The sequence below is a fragment of the Salmo salar genome, chromosome ssa15, assembly GCF_905237065.1.
Source record: "Salmo salar chromosome ssa15, Ssal_v3.1, whole genome shotgun sequence".
Classification (NCBI taxonomy): Eukaryota; Metazoa; Chordata; class Actinopteri; order Salmoniformes; family Salmonidae; genus Salmo; species Salmo salar.
This window is the reverse complement of record NC_059456.1, coordinates 10,242,886-10,265,843: the sequence shown is the minus strand read 5'-3', so window position 1 is coordinate 10,265,843 and position 22,958 is coordinate 10,242,886. Positions and strand designations below refer to the sequence as shown.

Below are 22,958 nucleotides of genomic sequence, written 5' to 3'. Positions count from 1 at the left end.
GTTATTGTTATCCCTGACATATTTCTTATTTGTCCTGTTCTGTTTTGAGGAGGACGTACATGGACCAGGGACAGTCCGTTTGACCACCAGGTTTTGTCTGAGCTCCACTACAACATTCTGTGAGTCATCCAGACCACTAGACAGCGATGTTTCCATAATCCATAACCCTGCTGGATAAATACTCCTTTTTGTCGTCTATAATTCACTTTGACCTTTTTGACGAACTACTGTCCTTGGGCAACGTGAGTTTTCTTGCTGTGAAGAGAAGCCTACCTACGTATGCGGCACCTTTCAATTTATTTAAGTGTTCCAAGGCTCAATAAATAACTACGGTAAAAGTGTTCATCCGTGGGTTTTTGTACATCTGTCAAGCCGGTTCGTCATATTGAAATCGGAGCATTGCGCAGTTCCAGGTTTGATAATATGTCTGGGAACTGTAGGTCCTTGTTGTTTGCCTTACGTCTCTCTGTGGTGGGGAGACAGGTCTCCAGGAGCTTATTGTCGCAGAGTAGTGTCGCAGGGACCGTAACAGTAGCGGAGAGATGTGGCCGTCCGCGGTACCATCACCACTGGACCGCCGCACTGAAACCCCGGCATCACAGGCTCTCCGCACTGCAGTCCCACCTCGGCCTACACTCTGAGGTTAGTGTCTGTGTGCTGCTACTCTTTCTATGGAAATGTATCCTGCTGTCAATCCCATTTTATATACTAGAAATATAGATATGAATGTCATAACTTAACGGTATGGTGTATTTAGTCAGGAGCCCCCTTCAAAGAGGATGATTACCCTCCTCTACCAGACTACAACTCTGACCCAGGGCCAGAGAAGAAGGAGGTGTTTATCATCAGAGCTAAAGGACTTCCATGGTCCTGTACCACTGAGGATCTCCTCCAGTTCTTCTCTGGTAAGCCCTCCATACACCTCTGTTAACAACATGCTCATAAAACTCAACGGTCCCGAATTAAACCAGTCCTAGACTGAACAGCTTTTTCAATGGACATGTTTTTTTACTCCAGGACTAGGCTTAATTGTGTTTTTTTTAATTAAATTTATTTTAATCTGTGAAACCGGACAAGGAAAACTCCTGACTATTATCCTCTGTTTCCCCCACCGTGCTCCTGACTGTTATCCTCTGTTTCCCCCACCGTGCTCCTGTTATCCTCTGTTTCCCCCACCGTGCTCCTGACTGTTATCCTCTGTTTCCCCCACCGTGCTCCTGACTGTTATCCTCTGTTTCCCCCACCGTGCTCCTGGCTGTTATCCTCTGTTTCCCCCACCGTGCTCCTGGCTGTTATCCTCTGTTTCCCCCACCGTGCTCCTGGCTGTTATCCTCTGTTTCCCCCACCGTGCTCGTGGCTGTTATCCTCTGTTTCCCCCACCGTGCTCCTGGCTGTTATCCTCTGTTTCCCCCACCGTGCTCCTGGCTGTTATCCTCTGTTTCCCCCACCGTGCTCGTGGCTGTTATCCTCTGTTTCCCCCACCGTATTCCTGGCTGTTATCCTCTGTTTCCCCCACCGTGCTCCTGGCTGTTATCCTCTGTTTCCCCCACCGTGCTCCTGGCTGTTATCCTCTGTTTCCCCCACCGTGCTCCTGGCTGTTATCCTCTGTTTCCCCCACCGTGCTCCTGGCTGTTATCCTCTGTTTCCCCCACCGTGCTCCTGGCTGTTATCCTCTGTTTCCCCCACCGTGCTCCTGGCTGTTATCCTCTGTTTCCCCACCGTGCTCCTGACTGTTATCCTGTGTTTCCCCCACCGTGCTCCTGACTGTTATCCTCTGTTTCCCCCACCGTGCTCCTGGCTGTTATCCTCTGTTTCCCCCACCGTGCTCCTGACTGTTATCCTCTGTTTCCCCCACCGTGCTCCTGACTGTTATCCTCTGTTTCCCCCACCGTGCTCCTGGCTGTTATCCTCTGTTTCCCCCACCGTGCTCCTGACTGTTATCCTGTGTTTCCCCCACCGTGCTCCTGACTGTTATCCTCTGTTTCCCCCACCGTGCTCCTGGCTGTTATCCTCTGTTTCCCCCACCGTGCTCCTGACTGTTATCCCCTGTTAGAAACACTTAGATTTTGGTTTAATCGGTAGGTTTACCCTACTTATCACTGTCCAGAGTGCCGTGTACGTGACGGTGTGAAGGGAATCCACCTGACGGTGAACCGGGACGGGAAGCCCAACGGCCAGGCCTTTATAGAGCTGGAGCACGAAGATGACGTGGGCAAGGCCCTGGAGAAACACAGGCAGTACCTGGGACCGCGCTATATAGAAGGTACTACAGACAGACAGTACCTGGGACCAGGCTATATAGAAGGTACTACAGACAGACAGTACCTGGGACCGCGCTATATAGAAGGTACTACAGACAGACAGTACCTGGGACCAGGCTATATAGAAGGTACTACAGACAGACAGTACCTGGGACCAGGCTATATAGAAGGTACAGACAGTACCTGGGACCAGGCTATATAGAAGGTACTACAGACAGACAGTACCTGGGACCAGGCTATATAGAAGGTACTACAGACAGACAGTACCTGGGACCAGGCTATATAGAAGGTACTACAGACAGACAGTACCTGGGACCAGGCTATATAGAAGGTACTACAGACAGACAGTACCTGGGACCAGGCTATATAGAAGGTACTACAGACAGACAGTACCTGGGACCAGGCTATATAGAAGGTACTACAGACAGACAGTACCTGGGACCAGGCTATATAGAAGGTACTACAGACAGACAGTACCTGGGACCAGGCTATATAGAAGGTACTACAGACAGACAGTACCTGGGACCAGGCTATATAGAAGGTACTACAGACAGACAGTACCTGGGACCAGGCTATATAGAAGGTACTACAGACAGACAGTACCTGGGACCAGGCTATATAGAAGGTACTACAGACAGACAGTACCTGGGACCAGGCTATATAGAAGGTACTACAGACAGACAGTACCTGGGACCAGGCTATATAGAAGGTACTACAGACAGACAGTACCTGGGACCAGGCTATATAGAAGGTACTACAGACAGACAGTACCTGGGACCAGGCTATATAGAAGGTACTACAGACAGACAGTACCTGGGACCAGGCTATATAGAAGGTACTACAGACAGACAGTACCTGGGACCAGGCTATATAGAAGGTACTACAGACAGACAGTACCTGGGACCAGGCTATATAGAAGGTACAGACAGACAGTACCTGGGACCAGGCTATATAGAAGGTACTACAGACAGACAGTACCTGGGACCAGGCTATATAGAAGGTACAGACAGACAGTACCTGGGACCAGGCTATATAGAAGGTACAGACAGACAGACAGTACCTGGGACCAGGCTATATAGATGGTACAGACAGACAGTACCTGGGACCAGGCTATATAGAAGGTACTACAGACAGACAGTACCTGGGACCAGGCTATATAGAAGGTACTACAGACAGACAGTACCTGGGACCAGGCTATATAGAAGGTACTACAGACAGACAGTACACTGTGTCCCTCTCTCTTCTCCAACTCTCCACACTGTCTCTCTCTCTTCTCCAACTCTCCACACTGTCTCTCTCTATCTGCTCCTACCTCTTGTCTATGTACATTTCTGGACGTTGGACAATAAAGTAATATTTTTCTTCTCCTCAACAACCTCCTCCAGTGTTTGAGGTGACCAACAGCGATGCGGAGACCATCTTGAAGAAGTCAGTTCAGCTCCCAGCCAGAGACGGAGTGGTGCGGATCAGAGGTCTCCCCTACAGCTGCACCGAGACTGACGTCATGCTCTTCTTCTCTGGTAGGACCCTCAACAGGCCTCGTTTACAACCCTCTGCCTGAACAGGCCTCGTTTGCAACCCTCTGCCTGAACAGGCCTCGTTTTAAACCCTCTGCCTCAACAGGCCCCGTTTACAACCCTCTGCCTGAACAGGCCTCGTTTACAACCCTCTGCCTCAACAGGCCTCGTTTACAACCCTCTGCCTCAACAGGCCTCATTTGCAACCCTCTGCCTCAACAGGCCTCATTTGCAACCCTCTGCCTGAACAGGCCTCGTTTACAACCCTCTGCCTCAACAGGCCTCGTTTACAACCCTCTGCCTCAACAGGCCTCATTTGCAACCCTCTGCCTCAACAGGCCTCATTTGCAACCCTCTGCCTGAACAGGCCTCGTTTACAACCCTCTGCCTCAACAGGCCCCGTTTCCAACCCTCTGCCTGAACAGGCCCCGTTTACAACCCTCTGCCTGAACAGGCCCCGTTTACAACCCTTTACTTTAAAATATTTAGTTTGGTATCAGAACTCATGTGGTTGTTGTGTCCCTCCTCGTTGGGTTTCATACTGTTAGGGTTGTAGCCAACTCTTCCTGTTGGGCATGTCAATCATAAGAGTGGTTTCAGCACATCAAATGTTATTGGTCACATAGACATATTTAGCAGATGTTGTCGCGGGTGTAGCGAAATGCTTGTGATCCCAGCTCCAACAGTAATATCTAACTAAATGCTTGTGTTCCCAGCTCCAACAGTAATATCTAACTAAATGCTTGTGATCCCAGCTCCAACAGTAATATCTAACTAAATGCTTGTGTTCCCAGCTCCAACAGTAATATCTAACTAAATGCTTGTGATCCCAGCTCCAACAGTAATATCTAACTAAATGCTTGTGATCCCAGCTCCAACAGTAATATCTAACTAAATGCTTGTGTTCCCAGCTCCAACAGTAATATCTAACTAAATGCTTGTGATCCCAGCTCCAACAGTAATATCTAACTAAATGCTTGTGATCCCAGCTCCAACAGTAATATCTAACTAAATGCTTGTGATCCCAGCTCCAACAGTAATATCTAACGAAATGCTTGTGATCCCAGCTCCAACAGTAATATCTAACTAAATGCTTGTGTTTCTAACTCCAACAGTAATATCTAACTAAATGCTTGTGTTCCCAGCTCCAACAGTAATATCTGACTAAGTGCTTGTGATCCCAGCTCCAGCAGTAATATCTAACTAAATGCTTGTGTTCCCAGCTCCAACAGTAATATCTAACTAAATGCTTGTGATCCCAGCTCCAACAGTAATATCTAACTAAATGCTTGTGTTTCTAGCTCCAACAGTAATATCTAACTAAATGCTTGTGTTCCCAGCTCCAACAGTAATATCTGACTAAATGCTTGTGTTCCCAGCTCCAACAGTACAGTAGTATCTAACAATACACAAGAATACACAGGTATACACAGGTATACACAGGAATACACAGGAATACACAGGAATACACAGGAATACACAAGTATACACAAGTATACACAGGAATACAAAAATGTAAAGTAACAGAATAGAGTGAATAGAGTATAGAACCACGCTATGATGTTCTCACCCAGGTCATAAAGCTGCTGGTCCAGTGAATAGAGTATAGAACCAGGCTATGATGTTCTCACCCAGGTCATAAAGCTGCTGGTCCTTTCAGGTCTGGATGTGGCGGAGGACGGAGTGACTCTAGTAACAGACTACAGAGGAAGGAACTCAGGGGAAGCCTACGTCCAGTTCCTGACCCAGGAGCAGGCTGACGAGGCCCTGACCAGAGACAGACAAGTCATCGGAAACAGGTAGGAACTCACTCATCACTTCAAACCCCCTGGAGTTGATTTCTGCTGAAATCTATTTAGCATAATACAACAAATCTCCATCAAAATCTCTTAGTTTTAATCTAGAGATACTGGTCGTGTGTGGACACCTGCTCTTCCAACGTCTCATTAATATGGACTTGGTCCCTCCTTTGTTTTTGGGATCCCGAGGTGCGCAGCGGGTCTAAGGCATCTGCATCTCAGTGCTAGAGGCGTCACTACAGTCTCTGGTTTGAATCCAGGCTGTGTCACATCCGGCCGTGATTGGGAGTCCCATAGGGCGGTGCGCAATTTGCCCTGCGTCTTTAGGCTTTGGCCGTCATTGTAAATAAGAATTTGTTCTTAACTGACTTGCCTAGTTAAATAAAGGTTACATTTATATACATTGCTGCTATAACAGCCTCTACTCTTCTGGGAAGACTTTCCACTAGATGTTGGAACATTGCTGCAGGGACTTGCTGCCATTCAGCCACAAGAGCATTAGTGAGGCCGGGCACTGATGTTGGGCGATTACGCCTGGCTTGCAGTCGGCGTTCCAGTTCATCCCAAAGTTGTTCGATGGAGTTCAGGTCAGGGCTCTGCAGGCCAGTCAAGTTTTTCCACACCGATCTCGATTAACCATTTCTGTATGGACTTTGCTTTGTTTATGGGGGCATTGCCATGCTGAAACAGGAAAGGGCCTTCCCCAAACTGTTGGCACAAATTTGGAAGCACAGAATTGTCTAGAATATCATTGTATGCTGTAGTGTTAATATTTCCCTTCTCTGGAACTAAGGGGCCTGAACCATGAAAAACAGCCCCAGACCATTATTCCTCCTCCACCAAACTTTACAGTTGGCACTATGCATTCGGGCAGGTAGAGTTCTCCTGGCATCTGCCAAACCCAGATTCCTAAGTCGGACTGCCAGATATTGAAGAGCGAGTCATCACTCCAGAGAAAGTGTTTCCACTGCTCCAGAGTCCAATGGCAGTGAGCTTTACGCCACTCCAGCCGACGCTTGGCATTACGCATGGTGATCTTGGCCTTGTGTGCGGCTGCTCGGCCATGGAAACCCATTTCATGAAGCTCCCGACAAATATTTATTGTGCTGACGTTACTTCCAGAGGCAGTTTTGAACTTGGTAATGAGTGTTGCAACTGAGGACAGACGATTTTTACACGTTACGCACTTCTGTGAGCTTGTGTGGCGTACCACTTCGCTGTTGTTGCTCCTAGACGTTTCCACTTCACAATAATAGCCCTTAAAGTTGACCAGGGGCATCTCTAGCAGGGCAGAAATTTGGACGGCCTGACTTGTTGGAAATGTGGCATCGTATGACGGTGCCACGTTGAAAGTCACTGGCTTTACCGAAGAACTCATTCTACTGCCAATGTTTGTCTATGGAGATCGCATGGCTGTGCGCTTGGTTTTATACACCTGTCAGCAGCAGGTGTGTCTGAAATAGAATCCACTAATTTGAAGGGGTGTCCACATACTTACACTATATACAGTTGAAGTTGGAAGTTTACATACATTTAGGTTGGAGTCATTAAAACTCTTTTTTTCAACCACTCCACAAATTTCTTGTTAACAAATTATAGTTTTGGCAAGTCGGTTAGGACATCTACTTTATACATGATAGAAGTAATTTTTCCAACAATTGTTTACAGACAGATTATTTCACTTATAATTCACTGTATCACAATTCCAGTGGGTCAGAAGTTTACATACACTAAGTTGACTGTGCCTTTAAACAGCTTAGAAAATTACAGAAAATGATGTCATGGCTTTAGAAGCTTCTGATAGGCTAATTGACATCATTTGAGTCAATTGGAGGTGTACCTGTGGATGTATTTCAAGGCCTACCTTCAAACTCAGTGTCTCTTTGCTTGACATCATGGGAAAATCAAAAGAAATCAAAAATTGTAGACCTCCACAAGTCTGGTTCATCCTTGAGAGCAATTTCCAAATCCCTGAAGGTACCACATTCATCTGTACAAACAATAGTACGCAAGTATAAACACCATGGGACCACGCAGCCGTCCTACCACTCAGGAAGGAGACGCGTTCTGTCTCCTAGAGATGAACATACTTTCATGCGGAAAGTGCAAATCAATCCCAGAACAACAGATAAGGACCTTGTGAAGATGCTGAGGAAACGGGTACAAAAGTATCTATATCCACAGCAAAACGAGTCCTATATCGACATAACCTGAAAGGCCGCTCAGCAAGGAAGAAGCCACTGCTCCAAAACTGCCATAAAAAAGCCAGACTACGGTTTGCAACTGCACATGAGGACAAAGATCGTACTTTTTGGAGAAATGTCCTCTGGTCTGATGAAACTAAAATGGAACTGTTTGGCCATAACGACAATTGTTATGTTTGGAGGAAAAAGGGGGAGGCTTGCAAGCTGAAGAACACCATCCCAACTGTGAAGCACAGGGATGGCAGCATCATGTTGTGGGGGTGCTTTGCTGCAGGAGGGACTGGTGCACTTCACAAAATAGATGGCATCATGAGGTAAGAAAGATTTAGATGCACTATTGTAAAGTGGTTGTTCCACTGGATATTATAAGATGAATGCACCAATTTGTAAGTCGCTCTGGATAAGAGCGTCTGCTAAATGACTTAAATGTAAATGTAAAAGGATGTGGATATATTGAAGCAACATCTCAAGACATCAGTCAGGAAGTTAAAGCTTGGTCGCAAATGGGTCTTCCAAGTGGACAATGACCCCAAGCATACTTCCAAAGTTGTGGCAAAATGGCTTAAGGACAACAAAGTCAAGGTATTGGAGTGGCCATCACAAAGCCCTGACCTCAACCCTATAGAAAATGTGTGGTCAGAACAGAATAAATGTGTGCGAGCAAGGAGGCCTACAAACCTGACTCAGTTACACCAGCTCTGTCAGGAGGAATGGGCCAAAATTCACCCAACTTATTGTGGGAAGCTTGTGGAAGAAACATTTGACCCAAGTTAAACAATTTAAAGGCAATGCTACCAAATACTAATTGAGTGTATGTAAACTTCTGATCCACTGGGAATGTGATGAAAGAAATAAAAGCTGAAATAAATCATTCTCTCTACTATTATTCTGACATTTCACATTCTTAAAATAAAGTGGTGATCCTAACTGACCTAAGACAGGGAAGTTTTACTATAATTACATGTCAGGAATTGTGAAAAACTGAGTTTAAATGTATTTGGCTAAGGTGTATGTAAACTTTCGACTTCAACTGTATATATGTTTTTTTCATTGGATGCATCTCAATCCACAGCATCTGCCTATTGTATGTCACACTTCCACATCTGAGGTGAAAGGTGACAGAGCTAGAGCAGTGTTGGTCAGACCAGGAGACATCCCATCTGGGGTGAAAGGTAACAGACCAGGAGACATCCCATCTGAGGTGAAAGGTGACAGAGCTAGAGCAGTGTTGGTCAGACCAGGAGACATCCCATCTGGGGTGAAAGGTAACAGACCAGGAGACATCCCATCTGAGGTGAAAGGTGACAGAGCTAGAGCAGTGTTGGTCAGACCAGGAGACATCCCATCTGAGGTGAACGGTGTCAGACCAGGAGACATCCCATCTGAGGTGAAAGGTGACAGAGCTAGAGCAGTGTTGGTCAGACCAGGAGACATCCCATCTGAGGTGAAAGGTGACAGAACTAGAGCAGTGTTGGTCAGACCATGGAACATCCTGAAAATCGTTCTTCTCACTAAATCGTCTGTAGCATCCGAACGGTTTGGCTACAAACTATTATGGCCCCTCTGTGGAAAGGCGAGACTCTCACAAACACGTACTTGTCGTTGTTTTGCTGTAGGATGCCCACAGGCCTCACAAGACTCGTCTGAAGGTCCCCCGGTACCAGATAAAAAAAAAATAGTGTGTGTATATATGGAGATAGTTTAGTGCCATACATTATGGATCAAATACCTTTTTTCTCCCCCTTTTTCGTAATTTCGATCTTGTCTCATCGCTGTAACTCCCCAACGGGCTCGGGAGGTTGAGTCATGTGTCTTCTGAAACATGACCAGCCAAACCGCGCTCCTTAACACCCGCTCGCTTAACCCGGAAGTCAGCCGCACCAACGTGTCAGAGGAAACACCGTTCAACTGACGACGGGGTCAGCCTGCAGGCGCCCGGCCCGCCACAAATAGTCGCTAGAGCGCGATGAGCCAAGTAAAGCCAAACCCTCCCCTAATCCGGACGACGCTGGGCCAATTGTGCGCCGCACTATGGGACTACCGATCACGACCGGTAATGACACAGCCCCGCCCCCCCCACGCTTTCTTGTATATCAATAAACCCACGTTCAGTTCAGAGCTGACTGTCTACTCTACTTTATGCTTTATGTATATCCCGACCTTGACCTTTACCCATGATCATGTCCTGACTGTGTCACCAGGTGCGTGTCCTGACCGTGTCACCAGGTGCGTGTCCTGACCGTGTCACCAGGTGCGTGTCCTGACCGTGTCACCAGGTGCGTGTCCTGACCGTGTCACCAGGTGCGTGTCCTGACCGTGTCACCAGGTGCGTGTCCTGACCGTGTCACCAGGTGCGTGTCCTGACCGTGTCACCAGGTGCCTGTCCTGACCGTGTCACCAGGTGCCTGTCCTGACCGTGTCACCAGGTGCCTGTCCTGACCGTGTCACCAGGTGCCTGTCCTGACCGTGTCACCAGGTGCCTGTCCTGACCGTGTCACCAGGTGCCTGTCCTGACCGTGTCACCAGGTGCGTGTCCTGACCGTGTCACCAGGTGCGTGTCCTGACCGTGTCACCAGGTGCGTGTCCTGACCGTGTCACCAGGTGCGTGTCCTGACCGTGTGACCGTGTCACCAGGTGCCTGTCCTGACCGTGTCACCAGGTGCCTGTCCTGACCGTGGTGCGTGTCCTGACCGTGGTGCGTGTCCTGACCGGTGTCCTGACCGTGGTGCGTGTCCTGACCGTGGTGCGTGTCCTGACCGTGTCACCAGGTGCGTGTCCTGACTGTGTCACCAGGTGCGTGTCCTCACTGTGTCACCAGGTACATCGAGGTGTTCCCCAGTAGAAGGAGTGAGATCGGAGGTCGGAAGAAGACAGAGTCTGTTGAAGAGGGCAGAAACTCCATACAGAGTCAACCACACAGACCTGCAGCACAGCCCTCCAGACATGGTGAGACAGACAGACAGAGACACACAGACAGAGACACACAGACAGACAGACACACAGACAGACAGACAGACAGACAGACAGACAGACAGACCTGCAGCACCCTCCAGACACGGTGAGACAGACTGTTTTCTCAATGTGTAGTGTCTTGTCCTTTAGCTGTGATGAAAATGAACGGAGGGTCGATGTCTCGATGGATGTTCCATGGTTGTTGTTTGTTTCAGGGTCTCATCCGGTATCTTCTCTGCCCCAACACTTTGTTCACATGAGAGGACTGCCCTTCCAAGCCACAGGAGATGACATCGTTCAGGTATTGTTTCCACTGCCGTGCTGTGTCGGAGCGAGACCGTGCTAACTAGCGTCAGAGAAGTTTTGAACAAACGATGACTTTCTGTAACACTGAAGATTCAGAGGTTTTGCTCTGTCAGTTCTTCTCTCCTCTAGCGCTGTCGAGGATACTGGTGGAGTTCGGTCCAGACGGGAGGGCCAGCGGAGAGGCTGATGTTTACTTCACATCGCACCAAGACGCCGTCTCGGCTATGACCCGGGACAAGGCACACATGCGTACGTCTGTCTACAGTATCAAAAGTTTAGACACAACTACTCATTCAAGTGTTTTTCTTTATTTGTACTATTCTCTACATTGTAAAATAATACTGAAGACATCAAAACTATGAAATAACAGCCCTCCATACATGGAGAGAGAATGAGAATGTTAAGAGTGTGTAAAACTGTCAAGGCAAAGGGTGGCTACTTGGAATAATCTCAACTATAAAATATACACTGCTCAAAAAAATAAAGGGAGCACTTAAACAACACATCCTAGATCTGAATGAAATAAATAATCTTATTAAATACTTTTTTCTTTATATAGTTGAATGTGCTGACAACAAAATCACACAAAAATAATCAATGGAAATCCAATTTATCAACCCATGGATGTCTGGATTTGGAGTCACACTCAAAATTAAAGTGGAAAACCACACTACAGGCTGATCCAACTTTGATGTAATGTCCTTAAAACAAGTCAAAATGAGGCTCAGTAGTGTGTGTGGCCTCCACGTGCCTGTATGACCTCCCTACAACGCCTGGGCATGCTCCTGATGAGGTGGCGGATGGTCTCCTGAGGGATCTCCTCCCAGACCTGGACTAAATCATCCGCCAACTCCTGGACAGTCTGTGGTGCAACGTGGCGTTGGTGGATGGAGCGAGACATGATGTCCCAGATGTGCTCAATTGGATTCAGGTCTGGGGAACGGGCGGGCCAGTCCATAGCATCAATGCCTTCCTCTTGCAGGAACTGCTGACACACTCCAGCCACATGAGGTCTAGCATTGTCTTGCATTAGGAGGAACCCAGGGCCAACCGCACCAGCATATGGTCTCATAAGGGGTCTGAGGATCTCATCTCGGTACCTAATGGCAGTCAGGCTACCTCTGGCGAGCACATGGAGGGCTGTGCGGCCCCCCAAAAAATGCCACCCCACACCATGACTGACCCACCGCCAAACCGGTCATGCTGGAGGATGTTGCAGGCAGCAGAACGTTCTCCACGGCGTCTCCAGACTCTGTCACGTCTGTCACGTGCTCAGTGTGAACCTGCTTTCATCTGTGGCGAATTTGCCAATCTTGGTGTTCTCTGGCAAATGCCAAACGTCCTGCACGGTGTTGGGCTGTAAGCACAACCCCCACCTGTGGACGTCAGGCCCTCATACCACCCTCATGGAGTCTGTTTCTGACCGTTTGAGCAGACACATGCACATTTGTGGCCTGCTGGAGGTCATTTTGCAGGGCTCTGGCAGTGCTCCTCCTGCTCCTCCTTGCACAAAGGCGGAGGTAGCGGTCCTGCTGCTGGGTTGTTGCCCTCCTACGGCCTCCTCCACGTCTCCTGATGTACTGGCCTGTCTCCTGGTAGCGCCTCCATGCTCTGGACACTACGCTGACAGACACAGCAAACCTTCTTGCCACAGCTCGCATTGATGTGCCATCCTGGATTAGCTGCACTACCTGAGCCCCTTGTGTGGGTTGTAGACTCCGTCTCATGCTACCACTAGAGTGAAAGCCAGCATTCAAAAGTGACCAAAACATCAGCCAGGAAGCATAGGAACTGAGAAGTGGTCTGTGGTCCCCACCTGCAGAACCACTCCTTTATTGGGGGTGTCTTGCTAATTGCCTTTAATTTCCACCTGTTGTCTATTCCATTTGCACAACAGCATGTGACATTTATTGTCAATCAGTGTTGCTTCCTAAGTGGACAGTTTGATTTCACAGAAGTGTGATTGACTTGGAGTTACATTGTGTTGTTTAAGTGTTCCCTCTATTTTTTTAACACTTTTTTTTTGTTTACTACATGATTCCATATGTGTTATTTCATAGTTTTGATGTCTTCACTATTATTTTACAATGTAGAGAATGGTACAAATAAAGAAAAACCCTTGAATGAGTAGTTGTGTCCAAACTTGAAAATATGATGAATTGTCTATACCATATACAGAGCCTTTGTAAATTATTCAGAGCCCTTGACTTTTTCCACATTGTGTTACATTACAGCCTTGTTCTAAAATGGATTAAATAAAAACAAATCATCAATCTACACACAATACCCCATAATGACATCACAACACCCCATAATGACAAAGCAAAAACAGGTTTTTAGAAATGTGTGTAAATGTAGAAATACCTGATTTACATTAGTATTCAGACCCTTTGCTATGAGTCTCGAAATTGAGCTCAGGTGCATCCTGTGTCCATTGATCATCCTTGAGATTTTTCTACAACTTGATTGGAGTCCACCTGTGGTAAATTCAATTGATTGGACATGATTTGGAAAGGCACACACCTGTTTATATAAGGTCCCACAGTTGACAGTACATGTCAGAGCAAAAACCAAGCCATGAGGACGAAGAACTTGTCCGTAGAGCACCGAGGCAGGATTGTGTCGAGGCACAGATCTGGGGAAGGGTACCAAAACATTTCTGCAGCATTGAAGGTCCCCAAGAACACAGTGGCCTCCATCATTCTCTTCCTAGAGCTGGCCGTCCGGCCAAACTGAGTAATCGGGGGAGAAGGGCCTTTGTCAGGGAGGTGACCAAGAACCTGATGGTCACTCTGACAGAGCTCTAGAGTTCCTCTGTGGAGATGGGAGAACCTTCCAGAAGGACAACCATCTCTGCAGCACTCCACCAATCAGGTCTTTATGGTAGAGTGACCAGACGGAAGCCACTCCTCAGTAAAAAGGCACATGATTGCCCACTTGGAGTTTGCCAAAATGCACCTAAAGACTCTCAGACCATGAGAAACAAGATTCTCTGGTCTGATGAAACCAAGATTGAACTCTTTGTCCTGAATGCCAAGCGTCACGTCTGGGGGAAACCTGGCACCATCCCTACAGTGAAGCATGGTGGTTCCAATAGGAAAACGACCCTAAGCACACAGCGAATACAACGCAGGAGTGGCTTGGGTACAAGTCTCTAAATGTTATTGAGTGGCCCAGCCAGAGCCCGGACTTGAACCCGATCGAACATCTCTGGAGAGACCTGAAAAAAGCTGTGCAGCGACGCTCCCCATCCAACCTGACAGAGCTTGAGAGGATCTGCAGAGAAGAATGGGAGAAACTCCCCAAATACAGGTGTGCCAAGCTTGTGGCGTCATACCTAAGAAGACTCTAGGCTGTAATCACTGTCAAAGGTGCTTCAACAAAATACAGAGTAAAGAGTCTGAATACTTATGTAAATGTGATATTTTGTTTTTTAATTTTAATACATTTGCAAAAATGTCTAACCTGTTTTTGCTTTGTCATTATGGGGTATTGTGATGTCATTACGGGGTATTGTGATGTCATTACGGGGTATTATGAGTAGGCTGATGAGGGGGAAAAAAACAATTTAATTCATTTTAGAATAAGGCTGTAAAAAGTCAAGGGGTCTGAATACTTTCTGAATGCACTGTATAATCCGGTACACTCCTAGAAGCAGCAGGTCACCCTGAACTAGGGTGACCACATGTCCTGGATTGTGCGTTTTCGCCTTTTGTCTGATACTCTGAGCAAGATGAGATGTAGGCCAATGTCATATCGTCAACCAATCACATTTGTCAAATCCTTTTTGGGCTAAACTTGCAGAGAATAGTGAGTAAACTAGCCTACTTACCAAAAGCTACAGACTGTAATTATTTTTTTTTTCTATGCTCATTAGCTGCTCATTCAACATTGTTGCTTCTACTTCCCAGAATCCCGTTTTAGAATTCTCCCATCCTTTTATTTTTTTAAATATTTTTTATTTATTTCACCTTTATTTAACCAGGTAGGCTATTTGAGAACAAGTTCTCATTTGCAACTGCGACCTGGCCAAGATAAAGCAAAGCAGTTCGACACATACAACAACACAGAGTTAGACATGGAGTAAAACAAACATACAGTCAATAATACAGTAGAAAAATAAGTCTATATACAATGTGAGCAAATGAGGTGAGATAAGGGAGGTAAAGGCAAAAAAGGCCATGGTGGCAAAGTAAATACAATATAGCAATAAAACCACTGGACCGGTAGATATGTAGTGGAAGAAAGTGCAAAGTAGAAATAGAAATAATGGGGTGCAAAGGAGCTAAATAAATAAATACAGTAGGGGAAGAGGGAGTTGTTTGGGCTAAATTATAGATGGACTATGTACAGGTGCAGTGATCTGTGAGCTGCTCTGACAGCTGACAACAACCAGAAATATTTCCTTGGACAAATATTCACAGATTATTCATAGAAATGTGGTCTCTGGTTTCTGCATCACCAATGTGCGCTTCAATTATCCAAAGGTTGGCTGGTGTTCATTAAAGAGCTGTTGAACACACCGATTGGCGCCTGTGTTTTTCTGTTGCTCATTAGAAAAAGTAGATTTCAGTCTTGGAGGTTTGTTTCCTGACCAATTCCGTGTTTTGGTTTATGATGCTTGTCCCCCCCATGAGATACTGCAGACGATTTTACTTCCTCAAAATCCCCAGAATGAATCTGAGATAATTCAAGAAATCCGTAATAAATGTTCAAGTTTTTTCCGAGGATGTTGTAGTTGTTTTGCATCTAACCAAACCAAGGTGTTTGGCGCAGTATATTTTTTAACAAGTACAAAAATTAAAAAGGCTGAACAGGTCTGTCTCTGACTATGCTATTGGATAGAGAGCAATCACGTCACAGCTGTTCACCCCATGTTAGTGAGCAAATGGACATCAAATCAAAACCCAATGGTCCGTTTTTAGACAAGACTGACTGACCAGCATTAACCGATTCTACACTTTGTAGTCAGTTTTGACGCCGCTAGACTAAATGTCTGACTCTTATACTGAAAACTGTCCGTTTTTCAAGGGATTCGTTGTTTTATAAAGTCAGTCGCTCTTTAACGTCCCGTAAATCACTTCATCACTCTCTTTCTGTTTACAAAACTCTACAGCACAAGCTTCCAACTTACCTAACATTGTTGTTAAAGTACAAAAACATCAGTTACAAAACACATTCACAGGATTGATTCTTGAGGTTCCCCCGAATTACGTAAATCCGCCTTCAGTTTTAATGCCCCCATTTAAAAAAAATCACCTACAGAACTACCTGCGTCTTGATTCCCTGGTGCCCCCAGGGCAGTTTAGGAGTCTGTTGAATTTGTTAAATGAGAATTGCATTTATTTTTGGATTAAATTAAAAAAATATATTGTGGTGTCTGTCTTATTAAAAAAAAATAAAGAAATTGTAATCTGTAGTTATTTTTTTTGTATTCATGTAGGCTACACTGTACCGCAAAATCATCCTGCTGTCCCACATTTGGGTTTTCTAAACGTGGTCACCCTACCCTGAACCCGTTTTCTTTTTCTGTGCAGAAGAGAGATACATAGAGCTGTTCCTGAATTCAACATCATCTGACAAGAGGGAATGAAGTTTGCCAGGTTGGTCTGAATTAAACATTTCAAATATTGTTCATCATGTATGCATAGTCACTTTAACCCTCTCTACATGTACATACTACCTCAATCAGCCTGACTAACCGGTGTCTGTATGTAGCCTCTACTGTATGTAGCCTGTTGTTTTATTTCTTTACTTACTTATTGTTCACCTAATACCTTTTTTTTGCACTGTTGGTTAGAGCCTGTAAGTAAAGCATTTCACTGTAAGGTCTACTACACCTGTTGTATTCAGCATTTCACTGTGAGGTCTACTACACCTGTTGTATTCAGCATTTCACTGTGAGGTCTACTTCACCTGTTGTATTCAGCATTTCACTGTAAGGTCTACTACACCTGATTTATTCAGCGCACGTGACAAACTTTGATTTGATAATATTGGTTTACTGATTTAGGCTCTGAGTCTGTTGTGATTCTGTCTGCAGGGATTGTTACCGGAGGGCTGAGAGATGATCTGTATCAGTGGCATTGTGGTGAAAATCCCCATCGACTGGAAGTGTCACCATTTTGTAAGGGTGTAGAAATGACGTTGAATATAATAATAAACTACGTTCATCAATCTGACTCCCATTTTATTATGTGAATAAATGCAACAGGCCCTGTATGTCTCGGTAGGAATCTAGTCCAAATAGAGTCTTCCATCACCTCAATGAACATTTTAACTGGCACTGTTATGCAATTATTAAGAGATAAAAACATCTAATCCTGGAGATCAATGTTCTAGCAGTAATGTATTGAGGCAAGCAGATCAGAGATGTCCAGGTGAAACCCAAGAATGTATAACTACCAATAGACCTACTGAATTATAAAACGTATTGGCAGAGCATGGTGTTTGCAACGCCAGGGTTGTGGGTTCGATTCCCACGAGGGGACCAGTACAAAAAAAAAAATGTTTTAAATAAATGCATTCACTACTGTAAGTCGCTCTGGATAAGAGCATCTGCTAAATGACAAATGTAGTTAAAAAGGACACTGTAAAACAAGAATGCATTTACTCAAATTAAACAGTTAGTGTAGATGACACATTAGTCTACCACCAATAGGCTGACAACGCAGTTACACACGTCTTCAGTTCACAATCATCTCCACAGGAGCCTTGGTAGAAAGTTCTCAAAGTATGAATTCACTGTCCTTTTCAATGAAATTCAAGCAGAAACTCACCCCCCAAACCTGAATTAACATTTATTTGCGAGTAAAAACAAAAAGATAGTAAGAATCTGGGCGGTTTCCTATTTAAATGATGGGCGCGCACCCGTGTTGCTCCTCTGAACAATCTGCCATCAGACGGACAGAACCAGTTTCCCCTGTAACAGTACATCCAGTTTCCCCTGTAACAATGCCTCCAGTTTCCCCCGTAACAATACGTCCAGTTTCCCCCGTAACAATGCGTCCAGTTTCCCCTGTAACAGTACATCTAGTTTCCCCTGTAACAGTACATCCAGTTTCCCCTGTAACAATACACCCAGTTTCCCTGTAATAATGCATCCAGTTTCCCTGTAACAATGCATCCAGTTTCCCCTGTAACAATACATCCAGTTTCCCCTGTAACAATACATCCTGTAACAATACATCCAGTTTCCCTGTAACAATGCATCCAGTTTCCCTGTAACAATACATCCTGTAACAATACATGCAGTTTCCCCTGTAACAATACATCCTGTAACAATGCATCCAGTTTCCCTGTAACAATGCATCCAGTTTCCCCTGTAACAATACACCCAGTTTCCCCTGTAACAATACATCCTGTAACAATACATCCGGTTTCCCTGTAACAATGCATTCAGTTTCCCCTGTAACAATACATCCAGTTTCCCTGTAACAATGCAACCAGTTTCCCCTGTAACAATACATCCAGTTTCCCCTGTAACAATACATCCAGTAGCAATGCCTCCAGTTTCCCTGTAACAATACGTCCAGTTTCCCCCGTAACAATGCGTCCAGTTTCCCCCGTAACAATGCGTCCAGTTTCCCCCGTAACAATGAGTCCAGTTTCCCCCGTAACAATGCGTCCAGTTAACCCCCGTAACAATGCGTCCAGTTTCCCCCGTAACAGTACGTCCAGTTTCCCCCGTAACAGTACGTCCAGTTTCCCCTGTAACAATACACCCAGTTTCCCTGTAATAATGCATCCAGTTTCCCTGTAACAATGCATCCAGTTTCCCCTGTAACAATGCATCCAGTTTCCCCTGTAACAATGCATCCAGTTTCCCCTGTAACAATACATCCAGTTTCCCCTGTAACAATACATCCTGTAACAATACATCCTGTAACAATACATCCTGTAACAATACATCCAGTTTCCCCTGTAACAATACATCCTGTAACAATACATCCAGTTTCCCTGTAACAATACACCCAGTTTCCCTGTAATAATGCATCCAGTTTCCCTGTAACAATGCCTCCAGTTTCCCCCGTAACAATACGTCCAGTTTCCCCGTAACAATACATCCAGTTTCCCCTGTAACAATACACCCAGTTTCCCCTGTAACAATACATCCGGTTTCCCTGTAACAATGCATTCAGTTTCCCCTGTAACAATACATCCAGTTTCCCTGTAACAATGCAACCAGTTTCCCCTGTAACAATACATCCAGTTTCCCCTGTAACAATACATCCAGTAGCAATGCCTCCAGTTTCCCTGTAACAATACATCCTGTAACAATACATCCAATTTCTCCTGTAACAATGCAACCAGTTTCCCTGTAACAATGCAACCAGTTTCCCTGTAACAATACACCCAGTTTCCCTGTAACAATGCATCCAGTTTCCCCTGTAACAATACATCCAGTTTCCCCTGTAACAATACACCCAGTTTCCCCTGTAACAATACATCCTGTAACAATACATCCGGTTTCCCTGTAACAATGCATTCAGTTTCCCCTGTAACAATACATCCAGTTTCCCTGTAACAATGCAACCAGTTTCCCCTGTAACAATACATCCAGTTTCCCCTGTAACAATACATCCAGTAGCAATGCCTCCAGTTTCCCTGTAACAATACGTCCAGTTTCCCCCGTAACAATGCGTCCAGTTAACCCCCGTAACAATGCGTCCAGTTTCCCCCGTAACAGTACGTCCAGTTTCCCCTGTAACAGTACGTCCAGTTTCCCCTGTAACAATACACCCAGTTTCCCTGTAATAATGCATCCAGTTTCCCTGTAACAATGCATCCAGTTTCCCTGTAACAATGCATCCAGTTTCCCCTGTAACAATACATCCAGTTTCCCCTGTAACAATACATCCTGTAACAATACATCCTGTAACAATACATCCAGTTTCCCCTGTAACAATACATCCTGTAACAATACATCCAGTTTCCCTGTAACAATACATCCTGTAACAATACACCCAGTTTCCCTGTAATAATGCATCCAGTTTCCCTGTAACAATGCCTCCAGTTTCCCCCGTAACAATACGTCCAGTTTCCCCGTAACAATACATCCAGTTTCCCCTGTAACAATACACCCAGTTTTCCCTGTAACAATACACCCTGTAACAATACATCCAGTTTCCCCTGTAACAATACATCCAGTAGCAATGCCTCCAGTTTCCCTGTAACAATACGTCCAGTTTCCCCCGTAACAATGCGTCCAGTTTCCCCCGTAACAATGATTCCAGTTTCCCCCGTAACAATGCGTCCAGTTTCCCCCGTAACAATGCGTCCAGTTTCCCCCGTAACAGTACGTCCAGTTTCCCCTGTAACAGTACATACAGTTTCCCCTGTAACAATACACCCAGTTTCCCTGTAATAATGCATCCAGTTTCCCTGTAACAATGCATCCAGTTTCCCTGTAACAATGCATCCAGTTTCCCCTGTAACAATACATCCAGTTTCCCCTGTAACAATACATCCTGTAACAATACATCCTGTAACAATACATCCAGTTTCCCCTGTAACAATACATCCTGTAACAATACATCCAGTTTCCCTGTAACAATACATCCTGTAACAATACACCCAGTTTCCCTGTAATAATGCATCCAGTTTCCCTGTAACAATGCCTCCAGTTTCCCCCGTAACAATACGTCCAGTTTCCCCGTAACAATACATCCAGTTTCCCCTGTAACAATACACCCAGTTTCCCCTGTAACAATACATCCTGTAACAATACATCCGGTTTCCCTGTAACAATGCATTCAGTTTCCCCTGTAACAATACATCCAGTTTCCCTGTAACAATGCAACCAGTTTCCCCTGTAACAATACATCCAGTTTCCCCTGTAACAATACATCCAGTAGCAATGCCTCCAGTTTCCCTGTAACAATACATCCTGTAACAATACATCCAATTTCTCCTGTAACAATGCAACCAGTTTCCCTGTAACAATACACCCAGTTTCCCTGTAACAATGCATCCAGTTTCCCCTGTAACAATACATCCAGTTTCCCCTGTAACAATACATCCTGTAACAATACATCCAATTTCTCCTGTAACAATACATCCAGTTTCCCTTTAACAATACATCCTGTAACAATACATCCAATTTCTCCTGTAACAATACATCCAGTTTCCCCCGTAACAATACATCCTGTAACAATACATCCTGTAACAATACATCCTGTAACAATACATCCAGTTTCCCCTGTAACAATACATCCAGTAACAATACATGCAGTTTCCCTGTAACAATACATCCAGTTTCCCTGTAACAATGCATCCAGTTTCCCCTGTAACAATACATCCTGTAACAATACATCCAGTTTCCCCTGTAACAATACATCCTGTAACAATGCATCCAGTTTCCCTGTAACAATACACCCAGTTTCCCCTGTAACAATACATCCAGTTTCCCCTGTAACAATACACCCAGTTTCCCCTGTAACAATACATCCAGTTTCCCCTGTAACAATACATCCAGTAGCAATGCCTCCAGTTTCCCTGTAACAATACATCCAATTTCTCCTGTAACAATGCAACCAGTTTCCCTGTAACAATGCAACCAGTTTCCCTGTAACAATACACCCAGTTTCCCTGTAACAATACACCCAGTTTCCCTGTAACAATGCGTCCAGTTTCCCCTGTAACAGTACATCCAGTTTCCCCTGTAACAGTACATCCAGTTTCCCCTGTAACAATACATCCTGTAACAATACACCCAGTGTCCCTGTAATAATGCATCCAGTTTCCCCCGTAACAATACGTCCAGTTTCCCCGTAACAATGCGTCCAGTTTCCCCCGTAACAATACGTCCAGTTTCCCCTGTAACAATACATCCAGTTTCCCTGTAACAATACATCCTGTAACAATACACCCAGTTTCCCCTGTAACAATACATCCTGTAACAATACATCCAATTTCTCCTGTAACAATGCAACCAGTTTACCTGTAACAATGCAACCAGTTTCCCTGTAACAATACATCCAGTTTCTCCTGTAACAATACATCCTGTAACAATACATCCAGTTTCCCTGTAACAATACATCCTGTAACAAAACACCCAGTTTCCCCTGTAACAATACATCCAATTTCTCCTGTAACAATACATCCAGTTTCCCCTGTAACAACACATCCAGTAACAATGCAGCCAGTTTCCCTGTAACAATAAAACATGTAGCCCTTTCATGGACTATTGAACCAATCCACACATGACAATTTCATTCACACAGTAACATTAATTTAGTCGATTCAAGTTTCGGCTCTCTTCACACCCCTCCCAGCGCCAATGACCCCAGGACTTCCTTGGGAACATCCCTTCCTAGAGATTGCCTCAGATTAGGTGTGTTTGACCCGTGATGGCCAGCCATCCAAACAATCTAGTTAATGGTGAGTCATCACACTGCTCCCAGCCAGTATCACCTGTCATTCTTCCACTACATCAGAATGACTAGGTCTGGATTTAACGTCTGCTCTCTGTTTTGCTCTATGGCTGAATGACTGGACGGCACAAAGACATTCCTGCTGAAGTGATTGTCTTTCCGTCCAACAGGAAGCTCAGCCAATGAGGCATGAGGTTATAGAAGAGCATTTATAATGACATTTAACAGACTCTGATCCAGAGCGACTACAGTAGTGAGTCATTTAGTAGACTCTCTGATCCAGTCACTACAGTAGGGAGTCATTTAGCAGACTCTGTAATCCAGAGCCACTACAGTAGTGAGTCATTTAGCAGACTCTCTGATTCAGAGTCACTACAGTAGTGAGTCATTTAGCAGACTCTCTGATCCAGAGCCACTTACATTAGTGAGTCATTTAGCAGACTCTCTGATCCAGATTCACTTACATTAGTGAGTCATTTAGCAGACTCTCTGATCCAGATTCACTTACATTAGTGAGTCATTTAGCAGACTCTCTGATCCAGAG

At 45.2% G+C, this 22,958-nt stretch overlaps 1 protein-coding gene across 4 annotated transcripts; it reads left to right on the top strand.

Annotated features, from left to right (window-relative positions):
• Window positions 1-27: 27 nt before the first annotated feature.
• Window positions 28-17,216, top strand: grsf1 (G-rich RNA sequence binding factor 1). Of its 4 annotated transcripts, none has more exons than XM_045695203.1 (10): window positions 28-642; window positions 758-905; window positions 2,083-2,347; window positions 3,647-3,781; window positions 5,439-5,577; window positions 10,600-10,727; window positions 10,949-11,034; window positions 11,153-11,288; window positions 16,577-16,642; window positions 17,083-17,216. In XM_045695203.1, exons 2-9 carry the CDS (start codon window positions 780-782, stop codon window positions 16,630-16,632), a joined length of 1,071 nt encoding a protein of 356 aa, XP_045551159.1. In that variant the 5' UTR covers window positions 28-642; window positions 758-779; the 3' UTR covers window positions 16,633-16,642; window positions 17,083-17,216.
• Window positions 17,217-22,958: the final 5,742 nt, after the last annotated feature.

What these genes read in the sequence shown, in the direction of transcription:
- grsf1 (XM_045695202.1), top strand. Translation starts at nt 424, where the DNA reads ATGTCTGGGAACTGTAGGTCCTTGTTGTTTGCCTTACGTCTCTCTGTG. An exon ending in CGTCATGCTCTTCTTCTCTG is followed by an intron (nt 3,782 to 5,438) that starts GTAGGACCCTCA and finishes TGGTCCTTTCAG; the next exon opens with GTCTGGATGTGGCGGAGGAC. An exon ending in AGACAAGTCATCGGAAACAG is followed by an intron (nt 5,578 to 10,599) that starts GTAGGAACTCAC and finishes CTGTGTCACCAG; the next exon opens with GTACATCGAGGTGTTCCCCA.